A 26,502-nucleotide genomic window follows, 5' to 3' on the forward strand; every position below is an offset into this window, starting at 1 on the left:
TGAGAAATGTCTCAAGATCTCAGGATCAAGCCTGGTGTCCGCAGCTGGGGCACAGCAATAATCAAGTGAATTCTGGGGTGAGATTACCCTGATTCCTGGAGAAGGAAATGGCAACTCACTCCAGTTTTCTTGTGGAAAATGAAATGCTAAGGACAAAGAAGCCTGGTGGGCTACAGTCCATGGGGTCACAAAAGAGTCAGACATGACTTAGCACCTAAACAGGCCCCTATTTCAGTCCCTTACTAACTTCTCTAAGCCTCAGTCTCCTTCTCCGTGAAACAGGAAGGACAGGATCTTCCTCTCAGGGTTGCCAGCATCCAATGAGACATTTACAGGACCCTGTCTGGCAGAAGACAGGGACTGAAGGCATTCTTTAGAAATCAACACCACCCATTCGCCTTGATAGATGAGACTGACTCAAATGACTGCAGTTGATTTCACCAAAATAAGTGAATCACTAAAGAAGAAGATTGTGCAATGACCTTTAGCCCAGTGACTACTTCATAAATGAGAAGTCAGCTGAGGGCAGTAGGCTTTGAGGTTGATCAAAGAATCTGATAACACCCTCTACCCAACCCCAGTCTAAGCGCTGAATGGATTGGATTTTGCCAGTTCAGAGCCCAGTTCATACGAGCCACTCACACCAGGGCAGAGGCTCGGGCCCCCTCAGAATCCGTGAGTACATTCTGGAGCGCCCTGCTCCTTTGGAAATCCAACCTGGGAATGCTACTTGGGTCAGGAGGCTCCATACTCCATAGGGGCAGGTAGCCCTTATCCAGAAGACGGAGTCAAACATACCAGCCACAAGGATGTAATGCCCTGTTATGGGCCAAAGAGCATGGAGACTTTCCGAGACTCAAAACTCTTGCAGGGGCTTCAGCAAAGTCTCAGGCTCCCTGAAAAGGGTGATTTAGAAAGAAGTGAGCAGAACTGGACAACACCAGAAAACCTAAATCAGCCTGACCTCTCCTGGGGGTCAGCAACGCCAAGGTCCTTAGTTCTCTGTCTTTATTTCCCCAACGGTGTGAAGGCCTCTGGGCTCAGAGAACCCACTTCCTGGGCATCAGTGTGATGCCACAGAAAAGTGCCTAACTTGCAAACAGAACAACCGGATTTGAATCTTTTTTTTTCCTACATACCAGCTGTCTGACCTGGACAAAGCACTCGCTTCTCTGAATTTCTGCTTTCCCATATGTAACATAAGTAGATTTTTTTTTTTTTCATTTAAAAAAATGTTGTAAGTATCAATTCTGTCCAAACCTCTGTGAGACACAGACATGAATAAAACAAATTCCTTCACACACACACAAAAAGAATATAATCTTTCCGTCTTTTTCTGGGGCTAAGATTGTTCTTCCAATTTCTAAAACAAAACTGCTGATCGTAGATATGGAAACTACAGTAGAAAAGTATACATCTGCCCCCAACCCCAATGTACAAGAAAGTCCCCAGCACACAGAACTCACTCCAGAAATGGAGCTCTCTTCTTTCTGGTCTGAGCTTCCAAACTGTGGTCCTGTGGAATTCCAACAAAACCTCCTTAGAAAAGTCTGGCTGAGTTCAGGCTGGCTTGGGGCTGAACCAGCAAGTCAGACCTGGGTGAGTCTCACTGGTTCTTGCTAAGTCATTTGTGTTTCATTACATGATTTGCATACGGGTGAAACAGGTCTGTACAGTCCTCTGGCTTCATTTCCATTGCTCTTGGGAGCTCTCTGCTAAGAGTGAGAAGGAGGCTTTTGTCCTTCCTCTGTCCCTGCCCACTCTCTTCCTGGAAGTCTGTCTAGATTGCTGACATCCACAGGGAGAAACTTTCTCCCTTCTCCCATCTCCTCCATAGCTCATACTTGACTCTGGTTAACAGAGCTGGTGAGTCTACACGGTATAGAACTGGGAAGTTATTCAACTACATTCAGGACAAAGAGGAGTTTTTAGTTTTTTCTCTTCGTTGAGAAGGAAAGAGGTCTTGCTTTCTGTCACCATCAGGGGAAGAAAAAGAAACTATCAGTTTGCTCAGCATTGAGACACTGAGCAAGGGGCCTTAAATTACATTCCCTACAATTGTTACAACCATCCTGGTAGGCAGACGCCATTGTGCCCACTTTACAGTTGAAGAGATAAAGGTCAAAAGAGGCCATGCCACCTGCTCAAGGTAACAATGGATCATGATTGACACTGAGTAAGATCTGCCTCTTTATCTTTTAGGTCCATGCTCTAACCACAGAACTACCTGGCTTTCCTTAGGGAATGAGTGCTCTGCAAGCCAGGTACTGGTCTTTTGTATTGGATTTCTGTCTCTGGAGAAGCAATCTGAGGAGATTACACAGGTGTTGTGGACTAGAGGACAACCTGAATGGGACATTTAGAACTTCAGGCTCCTCTAATTCACCTGTTAGACCTTTTAAGTGTGCATGTCTGAAAACAGATTTATAGCTTTCGTAAGAGTTAGAGCAGAGGAGTCTCTGACCTGATCTTAAGTTCAGCAGAGCCTGTGAACTGGCTCAACATGCCTCAGAGCCCTCTCCTCTGACCTCCAAACCCTCAGTCCACCCCAATCAGAGAACTCACCCAGCTGCTTTGCAACTATTTACTTTTCAAGCTTTCCTCACAAAATGTGAGCTCTCTTCATGTCCCCAGGTGTTGGCACAGAATATGTACTCAGAAAATGCAGGATGGATGGATGAAGCAGAGAGGAAGAAGAGGAAAAACATCTGGTCCAGTGGTTTCTTTATTCCCCTGTGGAAACAACAATTTTGTTCCTGGCAGGCGTTTCACCAGACACTCCCAGGATCTGTGGGCATGTCTCGTGGACATACCAGACCCCACTGCTCTGGGATTCTAAACATGTTGAACAAAACCTCAATGACTAACAGCCACAGGATGGAGAACATGGCTGTCAGAGCATAGCCACTTCCCTGTTTCCTTGGTACCCGACAAACCCTCTGACACCAGTTCTCACGGGCACCACGGTGAAGAGCCCACAGGTAAATACTTCAGAGGCAGCAAAGTCCTTCCCTACATCACATGGGCCCTTCATGGTCTATAAGTCAGTGATGAGGAGGTGAACAAAATTTTGATTGGAATGGAAAGCAGTGTGGCCTGGAAGTGTCAGAAGATACAGGATTCATCCATCCATCCATTCATCTAACATTCACTGCATACTTAACTGTCAGACACTACTTGGGTCCATTCATTCATTCATTCATCAAGCATTCGTTGCATTCTTAATTGTCAGACAGTGTTTGGGGAAGTGAGAGACTGCAATAAATCAAGAGACAAAAACCTCTACTACGCGAAGCTGGTAATATATCTAGTGGAGATACACAAAGGCTGTTTCAGATGGTGAGAAACTGGGGGGAAAACAAGGCTGCAAAGGAAGCTAGGGAGCATAAGGTGGGGCAGCCAGGGAAGGCTTCTCTGACAGTGTCCCGAGGAGGTGGAGGGGCAAGGTGCAGATTCCTGGGAGAGGAACTCAGCAGTCCAGGAAAGGCCTCCCTTGAACTTGCTGCTGCCTGATCTGAGCAACAGGAGGAGGAGCCAGGGCTGATGTGCACGGGGTCTTCTCAGCTCTCAGTGTACCCTCCATGGTCTGCTTCCTATCAGCCATCAAAGCCATGCTCAACTGAACATGTGCAGACCCCATACCACTGTCCTCATGTCCTTCCAACCTCCTACCATCAAGAGACTACCCTACAGGACACCCTCTTTGGCTTCTACCCCCCTCTGCAATTTAGCAAGAGTTTCCATAATAACCTATAGACCCCTGTCCCTCCTGCACCATGGACCAGCCTATCCTCATTGTCCATCTGCTCCTCTAGACTGAACTCCCTGAGGACCATGGCCCTGCCCTGCCCATCACTATGTTCCCACCTCTAGCATGGGGCTTGCACATGTGTATGCTGCGTTGCTTCAGTCATGTCCGATTCTTTGTGACCCCATGAACTGTAGCCCCACCATGCTTCTCTGTCCAGTGGATTCTCCAGGCAAGAATACTGGAATAGGTAGCCATTTCCTCCTCTAGGGAACTTTTCCAACCCAGGGATCAAACCTGCATCTCTTATGTCTCCTATATTGGCAGGCTGGTTCTTTACCACTAGCTCCACCTGGGAAGTAATTCCTCACTAAACTAGTGCTGAATGATGAATGTTGAAAGCATAGGTGAGTTCCTTGAGGGCAGGGACCAGGGCTGATTAATCTAGTAGCCCCAGAAGGCAGCAGCGTGCCTGGTACAACAGAGGGAACTCCAGACATGCTATGTGAATTGGTGCCCCCCTCCCTCCCTCAACCATGTTGGCGTTTTATCCAGACAGCCAGGTCATCCTCAGTCCCTGAACATGGAGGTCCAGGGCCAATCCAGATGTGGTCCTCTGGAGTTTAGACCAGGGCTCAAGGGTAGGGAGCGCCGTTTAGGTTTATATATGCTGTGGGATTTCTCTGATTTGTATCTGCATTAATCTCCGACAAGCCTTAACCTCATCCTTAAGCTTCTGTACCCAGAGATAATTTGGTGTTTCGAGCTATGGTTTTTCCAAGCTATCCATTTTACAAATCAAAACCTAATACGGAGCGCCCTCCAAAGCCATGGGAGGCTCTAGATGGCAGCCTGGCAAAGGGATGGCTGGTGTTCTGGTCCGCCACTCTCTGAACTCCATGGAAATCAGGACAAAATTGTCTCTGCCTGCTTCCCATCTTCCCTTTCAACACCTAATCCAAACTTCTTTTAAAAACAACCACGAGGGATTGAGAAATCAATTAGACGGTAGACACCATCTAATTCCACTCTGACATTTGACAGCTGGTGAAAGCAGAGCCTGGAGAAGAAAAGTGGCCCCAACTTCCAAAAACAGACACAACTGTCTCCACTTGACAGAAGAGGACACTGAGGTTCAAAACCTAAGAAGCCAACTCACAGTTCCGTGGCTAGTAATTGCATGGCCAGAATCTCCCAGGTCTGTCTGACTCTAAAGGCAAACACTGGCAATGCCATACTCGGCCAGTCCAAATGGGAGTATTCCCAAGGCTCCAAGGAAGCTGGGGCCCAGGTTGCCTGAACAAAATCCCACAGGGCTCTGGGGGCTGCCAGAATCTCATGTGTCCAACTCAGGCACTTCCTGCAGCTCAACATAAAAGCTGCGGGAGGAGCTTCTCTGAGGGACTGCAGTATCTTCGACTTCCCCAGACAGGCGGCAACAGAGTTCTTCAAACTTCCTTGGAAAGCTTTGCAAATTGGACTTTCAAAGGGTTGAGATTTCTGTGCAACATCACATAAAAAGGAGCCATGGTGAAGGACACTGTCCTCCCTACTTCTCAGCTCTTACTTTCAGAGTTATTTTAAGACAAGATAAACTTAGAGCTAAAAAGAGAGCCCTGAGTTTGCACATTGTATGTGTGGGTGCCTGTGAATTGCGAATGTGTGTGTGCAGGCGCTCCAAAGAGTGTGTGAAAATATGCTGCAGAGATGAAGGATTAAGGAGGTTCTTTTCTTTCTTCCTCTCTTTCTTTCCTTCCTTCTTGGAATATAAAGCCACTGTAGTTTTTTTCCTCCCTCGAAGATGTAAATAAACACTCAGTCACAATCCAGGCCTTACCCAACACCCTCGTAGAGAGCTCTTGCTATAATCATAGCTGCCAGGAGGTGATGGGCAGTGGGGGTAAGGCGGCATCTCACCCATTAGAGCAGATCTGAAGAAAAGCAGGTCGCCTTCAAGTGACATTGGAATTAGGGTTGGAGCTTGTATCTGTAAGTTTATCCTGCAGAGGTTTGTTTGATTTTTTTATCACACAGCACCATGAGAAGAACATACAACGAGGCTCGGGTCATGAAGACCAGCCTTCAAATACCTTTCCTGCCTCTTAAATTCAGATTTGTTTGTTTCTGTGTCTGAAACTGAAAATAGTGTAATCAAAACACATCTCGTTGGGTTACTGAGAGGATCTCAAAGTCATAGCATGAGCACGACACAGTGCCTGGCACATAGATGGCACCAGAAACCTGTCAGCACTGTTACTTTACAAAAGAGTGAAATTATATTTTGTAAAATTGCTTCCAGACCTGGGTAAAATACAAATGCAGCAGGAAATGAAATATCATTGTTAAACTGTCCTGACTCAGAGCAAAGAGAAAACAAAAACAACAGAAAAATAAAGTATGGTGGGAAGTGCTATCCATGAATTTTAAAAATCTACATTTAATGCTTTTAGAGGTTAGGGCCCACCTTGTAGCTCTCTATCCTAGGTAATGCGAAGCCCGGACACCTCCAGACTTGGAAAGGACTCGGGGAAAAAAACAAAACAAAACAAAGAAACCTCTCTGCTGTTTTTTCCAACTCTTAATTATGTTTTTTAAATACAAAAGCAAAATGCTCTTTTTCCAAACAACTTTATGCTCCTCTGAGCTATGTCTGACCTCTCAGCACCTTCTTGCTCTGAACTCCATCAAAGCAGCCAAAAGCAGGAAGTGCCTTGGCATAGGAACCTCATTTCAAGGGGAGAGGAAAGGCAGGGGGACCATATTTAACTGACAAACAGAAACAGACCAGCAGCTGTCTGGCTGTGTGGCGGCCAGAGGGAAGTAGGGTGCTCCACCTGCACCAACCGCCCCAGCATTTCCAGGAAGCATGGCCATGGCGAGGCCAACATGGGGCCTCAGACGGGTCCACCACTAGCTGAAGGCCCCCCAACACACTGTGATCCTCTCTGGGCCTTGGTCTCTAGATCTGAGCTCTGGGGCTGAGGATTTCCTACTTCACTGTGTTATTATGAGGCCACCTGTGTTCATGGATGCAGAAGGATTCTGCAAAACTCAAAATCACTCTGTAGACAGATAGTGACATTTAAAGCCTTTCCATCAGAAGATAATGGAGGAGGACATGGCATGGAGAACATTATGAGGAATTTGATCAGAAGGCATGGATTTGAGCGATAGTTCTGGTGTCTATGTGAATTTTGGCAGTTTGCTTGAATTGTCTGAACCTTACTTAGTGATCCTTTCCCACAGTAGAGATAATATTACTTATAACAAATTTCCTGGAAGGATCAACTGAGTTAATGGATTTTCAGAAAATGGGGCTTGTTACCACGAAATGTTATACAAGTGTCTTTATCACTTAATCATTCCAAAATGGGTGCTCAATCCTTATCAAGCAGCCATGGTAAATATTATTTTTATTTGAAAAACGGGAAAAGTCTGGAAAGTGAAATGACTTCTGCTAATGCAGTGGCAGGGCTCAGAATAGAAACTAATTCTTCTAGCCAACCTCTTTTTCAAAGATTCCTCAGTGAAGTCTGCCCCTAACCATTACAAGGGCTCTAGGTACAGATGAGATTTAAGTTGGGGTTGGACTTCATTGGAATCAGAGACAGAGTACTTACCACCAAATACAGCATAGTGTACATGGAGAAGGAGGCGTGGCCAGAGAAGAAGGACTTCCTGCAAGGGCAAGAGATGGGCGTGTGAGGGCCATGTTCACATCCCCACTACCTGCTGGTCTGTCTGCTCCCTCCCGGGACTGTGACCCCAAGAGTAGCCCTCGCTCATTGCTGCACCCATGGTAGTGCTTTGGACTCCTTGCCGGGACGTAGCAAGCACCCATGAATGAACAAATAAATAAGGGAAAAAACAAATGAATGAATGGACTTACCACAGCTCCACTGTAATCGCTTTTATGATCTCAGTTATTTGACTATGAGTTCCTTAAGAATGGGGACTTTGCCTTATTCATCCAACTGAATCAGGGCCCCAGCACTGAGCTTGGTACTCAGTAAGTACTCACTGAACTGCCTGCAGCAAAGGCATGAACCTAGTGCCACGGGAGGTGGACTCTCACCTGGCTTCCTGGACTTTGCTGTCTTCGCCTCTGCATTTGTAGTTTTGAATATAGCCCACAGAGCAGTTGATTTGACTGAAATCGGGGTTGCAGACGTTCAAGAAGTGAGGACGCAGGCGCCCTATGGAGACCTTGGCAATGTCTGTGAAGGACTGGCTGATGGCGCAGCCGAAGAGGAAGCAGCCCACCTGCTTGTAGAGGGCTGCCACGTAGGGATTCTGAATCGTCGAGCGGGACTTCTCCTTCAGGTAATAGATGCGGTAGAATTCCCCTGTGATGATCTGAAAGACAACGAAGAGGGGAGTGAGGTGGCATCAGGACCCATCAACAAAAGTGAGGCTGAAAGGATATTCAGTGACATAAAAAGATATTCAGTACATAGCTATAGGTTAGAATCTAGAAAAATCCCGATTTTCTATTCAAGAAGTATAAGAGACACCAATGTGCATGGGAGAAAAGACTGAAATACTAACACAGTCATTTATTCCTTAGGAAGAAGCATATGTAATCAAATACAGTCATACGCAAATATATAAAATATATATTAATATATATATTAAGATATATATTAAGATATAGATATCCGTGTGTGTATCAGGTTGGCCAAACAGTTGGTAAGGGTATTTCCATTAAGGGAAAACCTGAATGAACTTTTTGGCCAACCCGATACACACACACACACACACACACACACACACACACACACACATTACCAAAGAGAGAGACAAATAAGGACTTAGCTATTGAGGAACCAAAATCATGATTAAGGGTGGCCAGGGTGGTGCTAGTGGTAAAGAACCTGCCTGCCAATGCAGGAGACATAAGAGGCGTGGGTTCAATCCCTGAGTCGGGAAGATCCCCTGGAGAAGGAAATGGCAGCCCACTCCAGTATCCTTGCCTGGAGAATCCTATGGACAGAGGAGCCAGGGCTATAGTCCATAGGGTTGCACAGAGTCACACACAACTGAAGTGACTTAGCACAGCATGGCAAGATGTCAGAGGGTCTGAGCAAATCTCCAGATTCTAGGATTGGGGGTCACGAATCACCAACCACGATCAAACCCTACACAGGGCCTTCGCCTGTGCCACACTGAGCCCTGGCTGAGGTTTCTTTGCGAAAGGGTGAATGCTCCCTGACTCGGTTTGGGGTTTGAATCCAGGCTCTGTCACCTACCTGGTGTCCTTCTAAAATAACTTGAACCTCTACAGAGGTAGTCAGAAATGTGGCAAGTGGTGGAAATGCCCTGGGTCACAGAGAGGGATTCTTTCATTTTACTCTTAAGTAGGACATGATGAAAAGAGCACTGGCCTTCAAACCAAGAAACTTTTATACAAGGCCCTTCAGAGTTTGTGAATTCCCAAGGGTGCCTGCATTGTCTCCTCCATCCTGAAAGACAGTGAGCAAGTCTGGGTTTTCATATCCTTCCTCCATCCCACTGCGTCTACTCTTTAATGTTAAGGGGAGGGAGATTCATCACTTCTTTAAAAAGAAGAAAAAAAGAGCCAGCAACCATCGATTATGAATAGCATGTCAGCATTTATTTTTTATATACTTTATGACACCCCCACAACTACCAGGAGATAGATTGAGACTGAGAGAGGAAAAGCTCTCTAACCAAAACTGCCTGCTTTTACATTAAGAATGGTGGGGGCTTAGGGCAGGGAAAGGGGTCAGCTGACTCTCTGTAAGGTAAACACCTTAAATGCCTACACAGCTGAGGATAAGTTCTGCGCTGGTGATACACCACCGCTCAGCCTGCTGCCCTTGACTTAACTCCACAGCACAGTTCTGGCCACTTCCTGGTCACAACCACAGTGCCGGGACAGTGATGTTCAACTCATCACTCACCACAAAGTCCCTTTCACACTTCCTCACAGGGAAGGCTGATGAGCCACACTTGCCCTTTCAGGGAACAGACAGCGTGTTCACAACCACAAGGGAAGCAATAGACTGACACATCCGGGCACTCTTCTCATGGGCTTCCCTCATTCTTTTCTAGCTGGGGAAGGCATCCAGGCTGGGTGTCTGATCCCAGTCCAGGGCTCCCAAGTCTGGAGGGGAGGATGGCCGTGAAATGCCAGCTGGGCCCAGGGGCAAGCAGGTGCAGTCGTGAGAACACCTCCTAGTGCTGCTAACATTTATACAGTGATTCTGTGTTTATAAATGCTGGCGATTTCTCAGTGCTACCCTTTGGTTTCCTGGATCATATTGAATTTCCGAGATCATATGATTCCATTAGAGAGATGGTCAAAGGCCAGCCCCGTCTGGCATCCTGGCTTAGCCGTTCTCTGGGAGAGCAGCAGGACCATCAGCTGAATGAATCAATGAATGAAAGGGGGCAAGATGGTGGTCCACAAGGTTGTTTTTATTGGAAAATTGGAAATGTCCTCTAAACATTACCAAGAGTCCTTTGACAACATGCTGCAGAGATTAAAATCTGAGAAGCCTAGCCAGTCATAAATGAAAGGGTCCATTATATATGGAAGAAACTGAAGTTCAAATTAACTCACATCTAAAGATTAGACCCAGGTGTTCTAATTCTCCACCCAGCATTCTTTCCTACCATTCATGGTCTAATTCCCCTTTTGAACCTGTTTATACTTTTACCCTGTGTAACCTTATGGGCTAACATGTTCCAGATGTTTATAACCACCATCATGTTCGCTCTTCCTTCTTCTTTTTTTTATAAATCATGCTCACTTGACTTTAGACATGGGGGAGAAGCACTAAGCTAGGAGTCAAGGGGCCAGAGTTCAAGTCCCTACTCACTGAGTGATCTGGGACAAGTCAGCTTCTCCATTTGCAAAATGAAGGCACTAGACTCCATGATTAATTCCTTCATAACTGCAGTGACATTTATTCCCAGCTCTCCTGTGCTACCTTCACCAGTAGCCTCTCATCAAAGCAAAGATAATAAGCAGCAGGAAAGGAAACGTACTTGTGAGATGACACAAGCCAAGAACAGAATCAAGACCCCATGCATAATTCCTGCCCTAGGATGGCTCCTGAGTTCCTTGAACCATCCACTGAAACAGATTAAGAAACTGTTTCTAAATGGGCATGTCTCGGGCATGATTTCCAGTTTGATGCAGAAAAAGAACACATGGGTTTCCACTGCAGATCAGCATCTCTTACATCATTTTATGGTTGATTAATCCCAGGGGAGTCACCTCTCTGCTTCAGTCATCTCAGGGAGAAAGGGTTTGGTTACACCGCAAGGACAATCTTTAGCTCTCACATCCTTCATTCTGAAACTTCAGTTTTCAATGCCACAGTTTTGCAAATAGCAAGCTGCTAAGTAAAATGCTTCCTCCTCTCATGGGAAGATAATGATATAAAGAGAACATCTGGTGGCCCCTCAAATTCCCAATAATAACTCTAATAATACTAGCAATCTTTTAAATTTCTTTTGCAACTTACAGTTTCATTTAATCTGCAACCTGTGAGGACAATATATCCAGTTTACTGGTGGGAATACTAAGGCACTGAGAAATAGGGACTGATCTGAAGGATTTGAGGCTAGAAAGCTGACAGTTAAAAGTAGAGCCCAGATATTCCAACTCTCAAGTTCAAAGACCCAAAGAAGACTACATTAAGATCATTTTATTATTTCTATTATTAAAAACAATTTCCACTATAGAATAGCAACTGTGTATTTTCAAGGACAGGATCAGGCTGAAGCCATTTAGCAGACATATGACTCCAGGACCACATGGCTTCTGGGGCAGCCCTGACAGATCTTGGAGCTAATGAGCAACAAATTATGTATTTTCTCCATCCCCTTGTACAGAAGGGTCGGGGAGTCGACAATACAGCCATAAATCATCGTTATGAACGGGCCAGGTTTGGCTTCTTGTAATCCTAACCCTTAAAAGACCATTTAATGAAGTTCGGGCTGCCCAAATACCTCACTTCTGCAGAAGAGACGAAGGCTTAAATTGTTCTCCGACACGTTACACACCTAACTCTGGAGTTCCAGATTTACTGCTTTCGGACTTTATTCATTACTTGCAATGTTTTTATTCCCGGGTAATAAAATAAGCTCTTCCCTCCCCCCCTCCCCCTACAAAGGCCCTGTCCCCACTCGCACACTCTGGCCCCGGGAGCCCTGGTTTCTGCTTCAGTCAGCAAAGTTGTGATATGTAAATTTCACGGCTGAGAAAAATGCCTTCAATGTCGATCCCTTTCTGAAACAGCAACAGATTCTGGGGGTGATGGCAGGCTGCCAGGCGAGCAGAGGAGAATTCTCCCCTACCTGCCTTTTAAAGCATTTGGCACAAAATCTGGAAACTAATAAAGTGGGAAAGCATTGCAATTAAGCTATGAGGGGACAGAACGGGATCAATCAGTCCTCGCCAGAGAACGGCTGAGTTTGAGGGAAGTTGGCTCCAACTCTTAAGACAGCTCCTCTTCCTGTCTTTTCTGGTATACAAGGGCTCAACTGCCCACATATTCACAAATATTGAGCTGCTCTGGAGAGGAAATTTGAAAACACATTAGGAGAGACATTTTGGAAAGGAGAGATTACACAGTGGTGAAAGAAGCACTGACTTTTGGAGCCAGAAAAATCTTGATCTGTATATCCCATCTCTTACCATAAACCTAGAGAAGTGACTTCACCTCTCTGGGCTTAGGTCTCCTTGTCTATGAAATAAGAGTAATATGTTGACAAGTACACACTGCTATATTTAAAACAACCAACAAGCACCTACTGTATAGCAGCAGGAATTCTGCTCAATATTCTGTAATAACCTAAATGAGAAAAGAGTTTGAAAAAGAATTGATAAATGTGTATATGTATAACTGAATCACTTTTCAGTACCTCTGAAACTAACGCAACACTGTTAATCAACTATACTCCAATATAAAACAAAAATTTTAAGGGGAAAAAAAGAAATTAAAAATTTTAAAAGGACTAAAATCTACCTGGCAAGATTGCCAGGGGAATCAAGATGATATATCAACTATGTGGCACCTAGCAGAAGAGCTCTGCAAACAATAATGTTTTATTTTTTGTTCCTTCCCTTGGGAAAAAAGAAACAAAAAATTAACACAGGCATACCATTTTACTGCACTTTGCAGATACTGTTGTGGTTGCTGTTTTTTTACAAATTGAAGGTTTGTGACCACCCTGTATCAAGCAAGTCTATCGGCTTTTTTTCTTCCCCAACAGCATTTGCTCACTTCACGTCTATGTGTATATGTTTTGAAATTTGTAATACTTTCAATATTTCTAATTTTTCATTGTTATTATATTTGTTACAATCAATGATCAGTGGTCATTTTTTAGCAATAAAGTATTTTCTAATTCAGGCGTAAACATTGTTTCTTAGACATAACGCAATTGCACACGTAACAGATTACAGTTTAGTGTAAACCTAACTTTTACATGCCCTGGGAAACCAAACACCCATGACTCACTTTATTGTAATATTCGCTTTATTGCAATGATCTGAAACTGAACGTGCAATAGCTCCAGGAAATGTCTGTACTTGTATAAAACATCTTTTCCAAAATAGTTCTAAGAGATCCCTGGAAAAGAACATATCACACTAAAGAATTTGGGAGCACTACCTCTCCAGGGTAGAACCAGAAAAATATGAGTATGGAGATGTTGGTTTTTGACCATTTCATCTAGGATGTCTTTTTCAGGGGAACAAAGCAGGGAGAAAGTCTAAATCCCAGGCAGCAAGGGCTACCCTACTGCATTGTTCGTGTTATTTGTAACAGTCCACCATACAGATTATCCCCAAAAAAGTAAGACTTTTGCACAGAATCCTAACAATTCCTCTTACAGAGTCTGAGAACTCATCGTCTGCTGCCAAATTCGAAGGACAAACTTCCCTAATATTCTGATCGGCTTCAGTGATAACATCTGCATAGTCTGTAACAACACAAAACTTTTCCCTATCCACTGCATTACCTGCTTCTCACAACACCCTAAGATTTGCTAACTTATTCTCCACACTTTATAAATGAGTGTGATGAAGGCCAGAGAGGCCACTGCATCACCCTTGGGGATAAGGTAGTGGACAGTGGCAGGGCGCTTGCTGCAGCCTGGGCCTTCCATGCTCTGCCCGGTGGCATCTAGCTGGTTTTTCTCTTAGAAGCCCTAGCAGGTGGCAGGTTGGAAGTCTCCAGTGAGACAGGCATTCCCTGAACACCTACGAAGATCATGTCACCCTGTCAGGCACCTGCACATCCAGATCCCCATCAGCCACAGAGCACCAAGATCCCCCTTCACATCTCAGCTCTGTGGATTAATGAACCTTTTCCAATCCAGAAGAGATTCCTTCATTCAACAGGCACTGAATGATGGAGATTAATGAAGGAAGAATCATTTTTCTCACTTGATTTCTCAGTAAGGGAAAGGGAAATGTAACATACCCAAGTCCTGCTTCTAAGGATGGAGACAGAAGTGTTGCTCTATCTTCTTTGAGCTTTGCTCCATCTACTGCAATGAAATGCAGTATCTTCAGCGACTAGAAATAACTGATGAGAAATTCAGTCTCCCATTCTTCTCCCACTCAGTTGTCTGTAACCTCTTGGTAGGAGATCAGTGCCTCACAGATCAGGAAAGGCAATGGGGACCCAAATCTGTCCAAGGCCACCAGTGGAGTTTCTAGGCTTTATGGGTAGGTCTAGAACATGGACAGCAAAGAAGCCAGAGAGAGGTCACAGAAGCTATTTATGGTTGAAATCAACAGTGGCCGCCCTAAGCCCTCTAGCTTTACAAAGGAGGCATCTTGAAAGATGAAGCAGTCTATTTTCCAAAGTCAGGGACTCAAAGGCATGAGTCTCCTAGATGATCAGCTCTGCCTCTCCATGCAAGAGTTCTCTCTGTAGCATAGCCTGCTGCCCATTTCTCTCTCCTTTGACCTTGAATTTCCTACCATCCTTAATATCACCACTGTGCTTTCTTCCTGTTTCTCAAACACCTTTCTCTTTCCAATGGCTCCACTTCTGGGTGCTGTTAGATAAATGTCAGTCTTCCTAGGGTTGTATCCTTGACTTTTCTCTGTGACTTCACCTGTGAAAATGACCGTCAAAAGGGCATTTCTTTCACTCTCTAGTTTCAGCTCACTCTTTACCCCATCAGTCTTATTCCAATCTTCTGCCAAAGCTTCCAACTAGTTATCAAACCAGTATTATCAGCATGTCCACCTGACCAAGTCACACTTATTCCAACTTCTGCCCCAAACCTCACTTCTCTTCCCTCCATTCCTACTCAAGATGCCACCAAACACAGAACTGCAAAGACAGGAAATCTTAGACTGCACCCTCTCCTTTACCCTCATTGTAACCCAATTCTGATTATCCCATGTCTGCAAGGTGGGATGTCATATCCATCCTATTCTCTCTCTTCTCTTTGCATTACCACCACGGCAGTTCAGACCTCATCCTTGACGTTGGTTGAAAAGTTGGCCACGTGAGCTGAAAATACTTTCATCAATCTGTAGCCTATTAATGAGAGTAAAAACTCCTCAGCACTCAAGGAGTTTCACAATCTTGCAGTCATCTCTTCCTACCTTATCTCTTGTCTTCTCCCTTATACTCTGTTTCTCTAGCTGAGCAGGTCTGTCTGCTTGACACTTCCTGAAAAGGCCCTATTGTTTCAATCTTGGTGAAGCCATCCCCTCTGTCTGGAACGCCAGGATCTCTGATGAAAGTCTCACCTCTGCTTCAAAGTAGAGCTGGATGCCAGCTAGAGCACCAGGTTAGAGGGCGCCTTTACTCAAGAGTCTTGGGCAACTGAGCTCTATGACTCTCAGTCTCCTTATGTGTACAAAGGGAGATAATATGGTGGCAGTAGCAAGAGCCCAAGGGCTGTTGTGATAATTAAATGGAGTGCTCCATGAATAGTGATGATGATGATGGTGAAGCCTTCACCAGTGAAAACGACCTTGAGTGATCTTCCGATCAACTCCCATAGTACTTTATTTCTGCCTTAGACCATCTACAGCAGAAGTCCCCAACCTCTAGGATCTAATGCCTGATGATCTGAGGTAGAGCTGATGTAATAATAGGAATAAAGTGCACAATAAATGTATTGTGCTTAAGTCATCCCAAAACTATCCGAGCACCACTGCCCCCCAACCCCAACACCTCACCCTGGTGGGTGGAAAAATTGTCTTCCACAGAACCAGTCCCTGGTGCCAGAAAGGTTGAGGACTGCTAGTTTACAGCATCTCTCTTGTTTTGTCCCTGAAGCTCTCACCTCTCTGGGTCTTACTATCCTTCACTGCCCTGACTATCTTCTAGCTCCCCGACCAGTTCTTTAGTCTCCTTGAGGGTCTAATGGTACAGTCAATCATGCACTTGGCCTGTTCCATAAGCTCCAAGGACAGTATCTGTGTCTTGTATCTCAGCTTCTAGGCTAAGGGGAAGCCTAGAAGCTGCCTGTATGTTCTAAGGAAGGTCTCACTCAGAGAGGCTTTCACTTTCTGACAAACCACTTCCTACACAACATTATCCCAGGGACTTCCCCTGTGGTCCAGTGGTTAAGACTTTGTATTTCCAATGCAGGGACTGCAGGTTCAATCCCTAGTCGGGGAACTAAAATCCCACATGCTGCACAGCAAGGCCAAAAAACAAATAATAATTAAAATAAAAAGAGAGTAAGAAATAAATTAAAATCTATTTTAAAACAAACAAAAAAATTATTTTTTTAAAAAAGGAAAACCCACTATCCTACACTGTCAGTCTTGGGCAATCATCTGCCCAGGGGCCTAGATGTTTTGTCCTCCTGCATACAAAGAGCTCTTTACAACCAGGAACTACAGATTTTCTAGCTCACTAATTGCAGAGCACTCTGCATAGCCCCAAGCACACAGTGGATCTTCAATGTCAGCTCCGTGTGCTGGGTTTTGAAGACAGACAGACCTGGGTATCAATTCCTGCTCCCTATTCACCAAGCAGAATAACTTCACACTGGCCACACTCCCCTTGTAAACCTTAGGACCCTCCCTCATTAGTAAAATAGGGTCAATAATACCTACCCCCGCAGATGCTGAAGAGGATTTAAGATAAGGCATATTAGTTTCCAGCCCACTAGATAGTGGGTCAATGGTATCTAATCCTCTATCCCATCCCCTAACACTGACTCACATGAATAGATTGCCCAGCCTCCTAAGAATTGTCACTTAAAGTGGAGAGTATCATCACCCTCATATTAGATAGATTTTCCAAATAGTCCTGAACCCCTAAGAATGACAGTAACTAAGGAAGAATTGCTACAGTGTGTGTGTGGTTGCTGGGGGTGGGGAGGGGGGCGCGCGGACCTAAATCCTAATCTCAGTGCCTGTGTTTGTTACATTGCAAATAGGGCCCCTCCCCCCGCCCCCTCCTCAGGCAGTAGGGAGGTCTGAAGAACTCTGTAGCCCTCTGATCAGGGATGACACAGTTGAAGGGGTAACGTGATCATTCTCTGTTGGTGGTCTTGGTAATTGCACAGATATAGTGGATTATAAACTGGGGGAACTGGGTCTCCCACCAAGGCACCGCTGGGCCAGCCTGACTTCACATTTTTTTTCAGAGTTGAAGACTCGACTAACCTTTAATGAGGAGGCAGTCTTGGGGAACCTTGTTTTCTTGGCAGTGCTCTCTCAGATAAAGGGAGATGGGGGGTGGGGAGGAAGTAATGAAGTCCAGATGTGGGCAAACCGAAGCCTGATCCTGAATAAACAAGTTTTGGAGGTATAAGTTCTTCTTCTTGTCTCTCCAGCCAGAAATGTGCATGTGGTACAGAGCAGGCTCCCGTGTGCATCAGAGGCCATCATCCAGATTTTAGGGAGACAAACAGGACACGTATCCCTGCTCGTCTAGGTCCTCTAACATCTTTTGACCTAATGCTTGTCAGTTTCTGCTCGAAATATACGGTCTCCTCTATGATTTTTACAATCACATATATTGAGTACCCAAGTTTCTGCCTTATGCTAGCAATAAAATCAAAATCAGAGGATGCCTACTCTAGCAGAATTACCAGGAAATAGTCAGGTAAACAGACATGACAGTTTGATACAATAACTGCAAAGACAGAGGTGGGCCCAGGGACCTCTGGGACCTTTGGAAGGTGGGGGAGGAGGCAGTCAAGGAATGCTTCCTGGAGAAGGTGACATTGGCTTGGTGTTTAGTTAGTGTTTAGTTAGTACCTACCATGTGCAAGAGGGAAAGATCTGATCTCTGCCTTGCAAGAACCCATTATCTAGCTGGGGAGATGAAAAGTGGACACAAATCACATTACAAGGTGATATATATCGAAGGTGCTGTCTGTCTGCTGGAGATGGGGCAGCTTCCAGGTAGTTTAGTGACAAGAGATAACACACAGCTTGTTAGGCGAGGGTTCAGTTCTGGATCACCAGCACCTGCCATGCCCTGTGGGCTTAATAAGTAATTGTGGAAGGGAAGCAGGCTTTAGAAGGCAGCAATGGTCTCATTTTAAAAAGCCTTGCCTTAGAATCAGAGGACTCCTGGTCTGGCCCTGCCACTCATTAATTACGGGAAAGTCACTTCATTTCTTGATCTCCAGTTCCCTTAGCCACACCAATCCAGCCCTGAGACTCACAGAGTCACTACCAGGTGCAGATAAGAGAATGCGCACATGAAGGGCACTTTGTAAACTGTACACCACTATAGAGACGAAAAGGCCGATCCTCACTCACGACACATGTAATGTCAGTTGATTGGACTCCCAGAACTAGCCTATGGAGTTGGTGAACTATTTCACCAATTTACAGTAAACGTAGGTATAGTTCTTTTCCAAAGGGGTCAATGCCTTGACAGAAGTTGAAGGATAAGTCACAGAATGAAGAAGCTCAGAAGTTTTAGGCCACGAACCTCAATCAAAGCCAAAATCTGAGCTTTTTCTCTAGTTAGGAATGTCATAACAGAGGTTCAAAATGGATGGGATGTGAGGAAAAGGAGCATTTTTATGGCCAGAGGGAGAAGTGGATTCACTCATGACTCATCATACTTCAACTCCTAGATATTAAGAATCTTTATTAAACCCCTTTCAGGGTCTGACCAAAGCAAGCACTTGAGCCCCTGTTTATTTAAAAGGAATACTAAGCATTTTTTCCATATTAAAATCTTTGTGCATAATTCTTTGCACAGCATGGTGCAAGGCAATTGGAGAGAAGGCTAGATAAAAGATGATATTTACTGTTTTTGCTCCTAATCTCACTGCTGCTAGAGTCATTAAACCCTTAGGAGGCAGGGATAGGAACCATTGCCTTGTGGATTTGGAAGGAATTCCTATTATGCTATAATTTCAAAATCTAAGATACATCTGAAAAAGAGGTCAAAATGACCCGATTTTTCCACGTCTCCTGCCATAGAAAGGTGTCTGCTTTCTCTATAACTTCTGAAATTTGCATCTTGAAACCCCACTGGTGTGCCATTCCTTTGTTGTGGGGACTATTCAGACTGGAGCAGGGGCACCCAGATCAGTCAAGGCTTCTCTTGTTGTTTTAAACAAACCTGACATTTGGCAGGAGGAGGCCAGGGCAGCAAGTAGCAGGCTGATTAGATTTCCAGCTCTGGGTCTCCCTTCACCCTCCCTGACTGTCATTCACGCCCTCTGATCAGAAGCAGATTCGGCATGGAGCTAGCCAGGCTCTCTGGCCAGTCACAACGGGAGAGAAGGTTGTTGTTGTTGAATTCAAGTTGTATAGATTTTCCAGAATTGACCATATGCATTAATGGGAATTATTCACTTTTCCTCCGAGGTCTTTGCTTTTCCTCTTGTTCATGATTACTCTGGTCCTTAATGACAGGTAAGCGGGTGAGCATACCTCATTAGGAGCCCACAACTCACACACGCCTCCAGCTGAAATGCAGGGGCAGCTGGATCAGGAGGCTAAAGTTTTCTTGCAAAGAGTATTGGCATGAGAGTCGAGAGACCTGAGTTCTCATGAATAAACTACAAGGGAAGAGCGGGAGATGTGATGAATCCATAGGCTGGAGGGCCTTTCCTAACTGTACTTCTGTCAAGTAAAAGGTCTTGACTAAGTCACTTCATCAATATTTTTTTTACTTCATCACTTTTTGATGCTGTTTACTCACAATAAAAACAGTGAACATTTGCTGAATATACTGCCTGTATCAGGCACTGAATTACTTTCCACATATTAGCTCATTTATTTCTGAAAACCTTCATAGTATCTCCATTTCATAGATGAAAGCAAGGAGGCTTACTAATTTTCTACACGTTCCATAGCAGAGGAGCTTGGGGGTGAACCAGAGCCCACACTTTTAACCCCATGTGAAACTGAGACACCAAAAAACTGTGTGTGTGTGTGTGTGTGTGTGTGTGTGTGTGTGTGTGTGTATTGGGAGGGTGCAAAAGGCTTGAACACAGCCCCAGGTTTCCATGATGCAACAGTAGCACCTGGCAAAGGATGGCTTTCTCAGAACCAAAGGGAGGCACCTCCAGACCTATTCTGCTGGCACTGTGCTGCTGGGGGAAACGTCCTCGATGCCCATCCCATAACATCCCATCCCATAACCGAGGCACAGTGCATGACTCTTTCAGGGGAATCTGGGAGGTCAGGGAGCATTTTAATTAAAACTTCCACATGACACGAGGAGGGAAGCCAGTCACAACTAAGCTCTTCAAAGCAGGTTTCTCTTAGTGAGGGAGGAAGAAGCAAGGATCCAGAAGAGACATGAGTGCCCTGTGTCCTAGCCCACTGCAGCCAAGGATGTGCCCCCAGGTGTGAAATCAAACAGGACTCTCATTTTACAGATGAGGAAAATGAGGCCTAGAAAACCCAGATGGCGGCAGTTCAGTTGCTAAATCACGTCTGACTCTTGTGACCCCATGGACTGTGTGTAGTTCATCAGGCTTCTCTGTCCATGGGAATTTCTCAAGCAAGAATACTGGAGTGGGTAGCCATTTCCTTCTCTGGGGATCTTCCCGAAGCAGGGATGGAACCGGGGCCTCCGGCATTGCAGGCGGATTCTTTACTGAGTGAGCCACCAGGGCAGCCCAGGGATTTACCTAATTCACGTAGTCGAGGGGCCCCAAGTCTCTCTCCCTGGTGCCGTGCCCAGGAGCAGCCCACTAGGCACGCCACTAATAACTGCACGTAAAGAGAGCAGAGGCCACAGACCATCCCTGTGAATGTGATATTCTTATCTCAACAGCTCCCGAGTTAGAGCCAACTTCTAAAAGGATTCAATTTAACTGAGCTTCCAAGTGTCAAAAACACCTGTTCAAACCTGAGCACCAGATACCGTGTTAAGTATTCACCTTCCATTACAAACATTTTTTCCAGGCAAAGCCATTCTTCCTAAAGAACTCAACCCCAACTGTAACTTTGGAGCAAAGAGTAAAATGAGATTTTGTATTTCTCAGTTTCTGAACACAAAGATCCTTAGCCCACCTTTACTACAGTTGCCAAATGGACTGTTTTTCTTTTAAAGGTTGGAAAGAATTCTACTTGCCTCCCTGCCCCCTCCCCAATGTCAAACTGTTGATTGTGTGCCTGGTTTACGATGTTATTAAAAAACAAAGAGGGGTCTCAAAGTTTATAACCCACCCCCAGAGTGGGGAATTCAAAAGAAAAACTTCATGGAGTGCACTCCGTGGACCATCAGCTGTTTATATTTGATGCAGAGAAGGCAAGAGTAGCTAACTGCCTATCCCACCGAGCACTTGAATAGGACAGCCAACAGCCTGTCCACAATCAAGTCAGCAACATGGACAGAGGGCTTTGGAATAAACCAGGTTTAGGCTTGAACCCCAGTTTTTACTTGCTTTTGACTTTGAGATATCACTGAACTCCTCTGAGCTTCAGATTTTCCATCTGAATGATGGGAATACTAAGCCCCTATTTTACATGCAGTGTTCTTAATATTGGGCTTCCCTGGTGGCTCAGAGGGTAAAGAATCCACCTGCAATGCAGAAGACCCCGGTTCAATTCCTGGGTCAGGAAGATCTGCCGGAGAAGAGATATGCTACCCACTCCAACATTCTTGGGCTTCCCTGGTGACTCAGCTGGTAAAGAATCCACCTGCAAGGTGAGAGACCTGGGTTGGGAAGATCCCTTAGAGAAAGGAAAGGCTACCCACTCCGGTATTCTGGCCTGGAGAAGTCCATTAACTTTCTCCCTTCTTGGCTTGCTAATACAGGCCAAAGATAAGCTTCCATGATTGGATTAACACAAAGATGACTCAGAATCTAGAAGAGAGAATTTTTGATCTTGGTGGACATGATGCCTAGCCCTTTGCCCACGTTGCTGGGGTTCAAGGACAAAGAAAAAAATGAAAATAGTGGAGATGTGGAATGGATGTCTGTGAAAACATACGAACTACAAATTATAAGACTGGATCCCCTCACTCTTCCCCTCCTCTGCTCTAAATGAACACATCTAAAACAAAGCTGTGATCTAAGTACAGCCCAGATAGACGATACCCCAATTCCCACATGGCTACCATTGCTTAAAATAATTCTGGACCTTGTCAAGCTGGTAGCACATTTTTGCACCTGCAGTGAGGGCTTCACCCTCTAAGGGAAGATCTGGATATAAGTCTAGACTTTTCCCCTGGGTATGAGCGACCTGGTCAGCAATTAAGAGTTTATCAAGTACTTCAATATTTATGATCCCTTTTATTTCTCACTGCAAAGCTTTGAAGCAAGATGGTCACCCTTGGCTTTAAAGATGTACCACTTGGCAGTGGAGGGCCAGGACTAGAACCCAGGTCTCTGGACTGCGAGTCTCATTTACCAGGCGAGAGAATTAAACAATATGCCAGATCACGCCAGCGGCATTATCACTGTCAGCGCAGCAGCACAATAGTGTGGAAAAAAATACAGAAAATGCCCAAGATATTCAGTAAGGCATTTCTCCTGTCCTCCGGGGCTCAGATTTACAGCATGGTGGCTCAGAGCTCAGACTCTGGGGTAAGGGACGTGCATGCGTGCTCACTCAGTCGTGTCCAACTCTTCGTGAGCTCACGGACTGTAGCCTTGCCAGGCTTCTTGGTCCATGAGATTCTCCAGGCAAGAATACTGGAGTGGGTTGTTGTGACCTCCTCCAGCAGATCCTCCCAACTCAAGGATCAAACCTTCATCTCTTACAGCTCCTGCATTGGCAGCTGGGTTCTTTACCACTAGCACCACCTGGGAAGCCTGGGATAAGGAAGACAACTAGGTTTAAACCCCAGCTCTATCACTCATGAACCAAGTGACCTTAGGCAAATTATTTTTACTCTGCAGACCTCCATTTCTTAATTTGTAGAGAAAGATAAGGACAATATCTACACTTTGACTATTGCAGAAATAATGTATGCAAAGTATTTTAGAAGGTTGCTTAGCATACTTTTATAATACTTACAGTGTATATGTATTTTTCTATTTTAAAATATTGAGTTGGACAAAAAGCTCTTTTGGGTTTTGAATATCCCAAATGAACTTTTTGCCCAACCCAATACTTTTAATAATAGTAATAACTGCATGAAATAGTGTTAATCAAGTGATTGACCCTTGATCTTCTAAACCTCTGCTATATCAGATAGACCATGATGTGTTGCCAGGGAATCAGACAGGTTGCCCACCGCAGTCTGGGCGCTTACCGCGAGGATGGCAATAACAATCCCCACAGCGCAGAGCACAGCGTCGTTGATTGTCTCCCCGGTTTTCTGCGGATACTTGATGCTCTCGTCATTGCAGTAAAACCCCCGGTGGTAAGGCTTGATGGTGCTTGTCTCGATGATGATGAAAGGCAGGCCCGCTGGTCAAGATGGAACCATCATCACCATATACAGGGGAGAAAACAAAACAGAGGGAAAACATCAGTGCAAAGAGGCCGAAGAAGAAAGGCCTACAGCAAACACCACCCCAGATAACAGCATCGATAGTGATGTCAGTTCCTTGCCTTTGTAGTGACCTACAGCCTTCTCTGGGGCTTCCAAGGAAAGAATCCGACTATAGTGCAGGAAAGACAGAGTTCCATCCCTGGGTTGGAACGATCCCCTGGAGAAGGAAATGGCAACCCACTTCAGGATTCTTGCATGGGAAATCCCATAGATAGAGAAGCTTTGCGGGCTACAGTCCATGGGTCACAAAAGAGTCGGATAAGACTGACTAAGTGACCAAACAACAACAAAGCCTTCTCTACATGCACCCTCTTTCTGCCTTTACTCATGACTAAGAGATGTCGCATGATCCTCTTGTCTTGACCAAGAGCACAGAGGGAGACAGTGCAAGCACCAGGGCAGGAGCTTTCCCACTACTCTACGTCATCCTGCTAAAGTCAAAGCACGATTTGTAATTATCACTAACAAAGTTCCAAATCTAATGAGGTCTCACAATGCCTCCAAGTGCCTTCCTCTCTTAAGCCAACTACTTCCCCTTTGAAAAGCTCACCTCAAGGCACTCAGACATGGAATTCTGAAAACCCTGAAGTAAGATAACCTAAATTTGAACCCCCAGATCCACCACTTCCTAGCAATGGGACTTCTGCTTCTTTCTCCATTTTCCTGAGCCCCAGTTCCCTCACAAATGAGCTGTACTGATGCCTAAAGGGGATCAAAGCATTCAAAACTCCTAGCAGAGTGCTGGCACACAGAAGCTACTCAATAAACAGCATTTCCAAGTCTTTCCTTTCACTGTTCAACAGGTCATTGACAAGACTGAACAGAGCTGAGCTGGGCCCTGCTGCCTGCAGACCTGGAACAGAGCCCAAGGGCATCAGGAACACCGCGAGGCACTCTCGCAGCTGCTGCTAGTTTATCAGCATCCAGTTCAGATGCCATTTTCTTAAAGGTCATGGAAAATAGATTTTATCACCTGCCAGGAAAGGCCCTTATAAGCCTGAAGCAAAAAGTGAAGGCCCACAATCTCTTTTGCTTGGACCAGGCAGCAGCCTCCAAATTGGTCTCCTGGCCTTCTGTGCCTCTCACACATATCCACCCATTTACTTCCTGGGCATGAGCATGTCACGGCTATGCTCAAGGTCTGTCAATGGTTCCCCACCACACAGGACAAGATGACGTCCCTAAGTCCAACCTCTGGAGTTCCCACAACCCGAACCTCCTTGACACACCCTCCAACAAAACGACACGGGACCTCTGTCTTGGTTCATGCTCTAGCTTGAAAGACACTTCCTCCCTTATCTCCAAGTTCAACACCAAGCCCCAATGCCACCTCACCAAGATGACGAAAAGGTAAAATAAAAGTGAAAGGTGAGCCACTGAATGTCAAGACTGAGGAAGACCATGAGAAATATCTGGTCAATGATAATAGCCACTGCTGATATCCGCCAACAATGTATAAGACACTTTGCATCCATTTTTGCATTGAACCCTCTAACAACCCTGAGCCGTCATTTTAAAATCATATAAGCACTACTATCACTCATCTCCCAGTAGAGAAAACAGAAGCTCAGAATGACTGTTTAGCTCACTCAGAGTCTCTTAGTCCACCTCCAAAGTGCCTGAATCCCCAATTTAACTTTACAAATTGGTTTCATCCATATAGGAATTTCATTAGTGGGGGGAAAAAATGTGATAAGCAGCCATTTAAAAGATAAGATTCCATTTTCATGTTTCTCCAAAAGAATTAAGCTCACATCATATTACTCAAAGGCCCAGACTGCCTTTAAAAAAAAAAAAAGAAATGTACCATGAACTCCACAGTTTTTCAATGACTTTAGTCCAGGCCAGCAGTGATAAAAATGCTCACTTTCTAAAAAGTGTATTTATGTATCATTGTGCATACACACATGGATTTATTTGGTTTTATTCTTTGGATTTATTTGAATTCTACGGCTATTTATTTTGTGACCCCTAACTGCTTCCTGCTAGAACAACAATTTACTTTATCAAATTCATACTGGTGCTTTGAAAAGAAAGCCCAGCCACACACCACAGCATTGTGCCTGACCTTCAGAAAGTAAACACAGAGGGGCCCTGGAAGGCAATCACCAGCAGCTCTTGAAATTCTGTCTCTGCAAGGACGGAGAAAAGGTGGAGGAAGGCAGACAGTGAATGCATGTTCTGGCTTAGTGGCGGCAAGTGCAGTTAGCTGGTCCTCTTGGGTTGGGGGCTAGAGAGAGAAGATATCCTGTGGGCCTGAGCCATCTTCATTCCACTGCCTGAACACTTTGAAATGTGGCCAAGTTGGCTATGAAAAGGAGCTGTGAAGCCAGCAGTATGATATTAATAGTCCGCTTTTAAAGTTCCACCCGTCGTGATCAACACTGTTAGCTTCGCATCTGAGCCCAGCCACAGCCTCTGTGGTGCCAAGGAGCCAAAGCGTTGCTAATAAACTCAGGAAGGAACAGACCCCCAGTTCCTTACATTTGTGCTCCGCTCTTAGGCCTCCAACTTCTATTTTTAATAGTGTTCACATGATAGGCCTGTAAAGCATATGTTTCTAAGGACAATAAAACACATATAAGAGAGCTGTGGAGTCAGATTGAACTCGGTTAATGATTTCAACTCTGCTCGCCACTGCTTGAGCGAGTTACTCCCCATCTCACGACCCCCTTCTCATCTGCTCAATGGGAAAAATGAAGACTTGCTTTGAGATGGATGGGATGGTATAATACATTAATGTATTCACTCACTCTTCAACAAGTATTTATTGAGTCTCAAATATGCCTGTAAAGTACAAGGAATACAGGGATGACATAAGTCCTGCCCTCAGGAAGCTTCGAGTCTAGTAGGGGAAGA

The 26,502-nt window shown here is 45.0% G+C and overlaps 1 protein-coding gene across 2 annotated transcripts in view; it reads right to left on the reverse strand.

Moving 5' to 3' along the window:
- The window catches only part of PLPP3 (phospholipid phosphatase 3), an 87,530-nt gene that overhangs the window by 20,714 nt on the left and 40,314 nt on the right, over positions 1-26,502 (reverse strand). For both annotated transcript variants that reach the window (XM_012154685.5, XM_004002014.6), the window contains exons 2-4: positions 23,401-23,558; positions 7,824-8,104; positions 7,369-7,426 (exon numbers count right to left, since the gene is read on the reverse strand). In XM_012154685.5, coding sequence (XP_012010075.1) covers positions 7,369-7,426; positions 7,824-8,104; positions 23,401-23,558 — 497 coding nt within the window. The remainder of the gene's footprint in view (positions 1-7,368; positions 7,427-7,823; positions 8,105-23,400; positions 23,559-26,502) is intronic.

The sequence above is a fragment of the Ovis aries genome, chromosome 1 (genome assembly GCF_016772045.2).
Source record: "Ovis aries strain OAR_USU_Benz2616 breed Rambouillet chromosome 1, ARS-UI_Ramb_v3.0, whole genome shotgun sequence".
Classification (NCBI taxonomy): domain Eukaryota; kingdom Metazoa; phylum Chordata; class Mammalia; order Artiodactyla; family Bovidae; genus Ovis; species Ovis aries.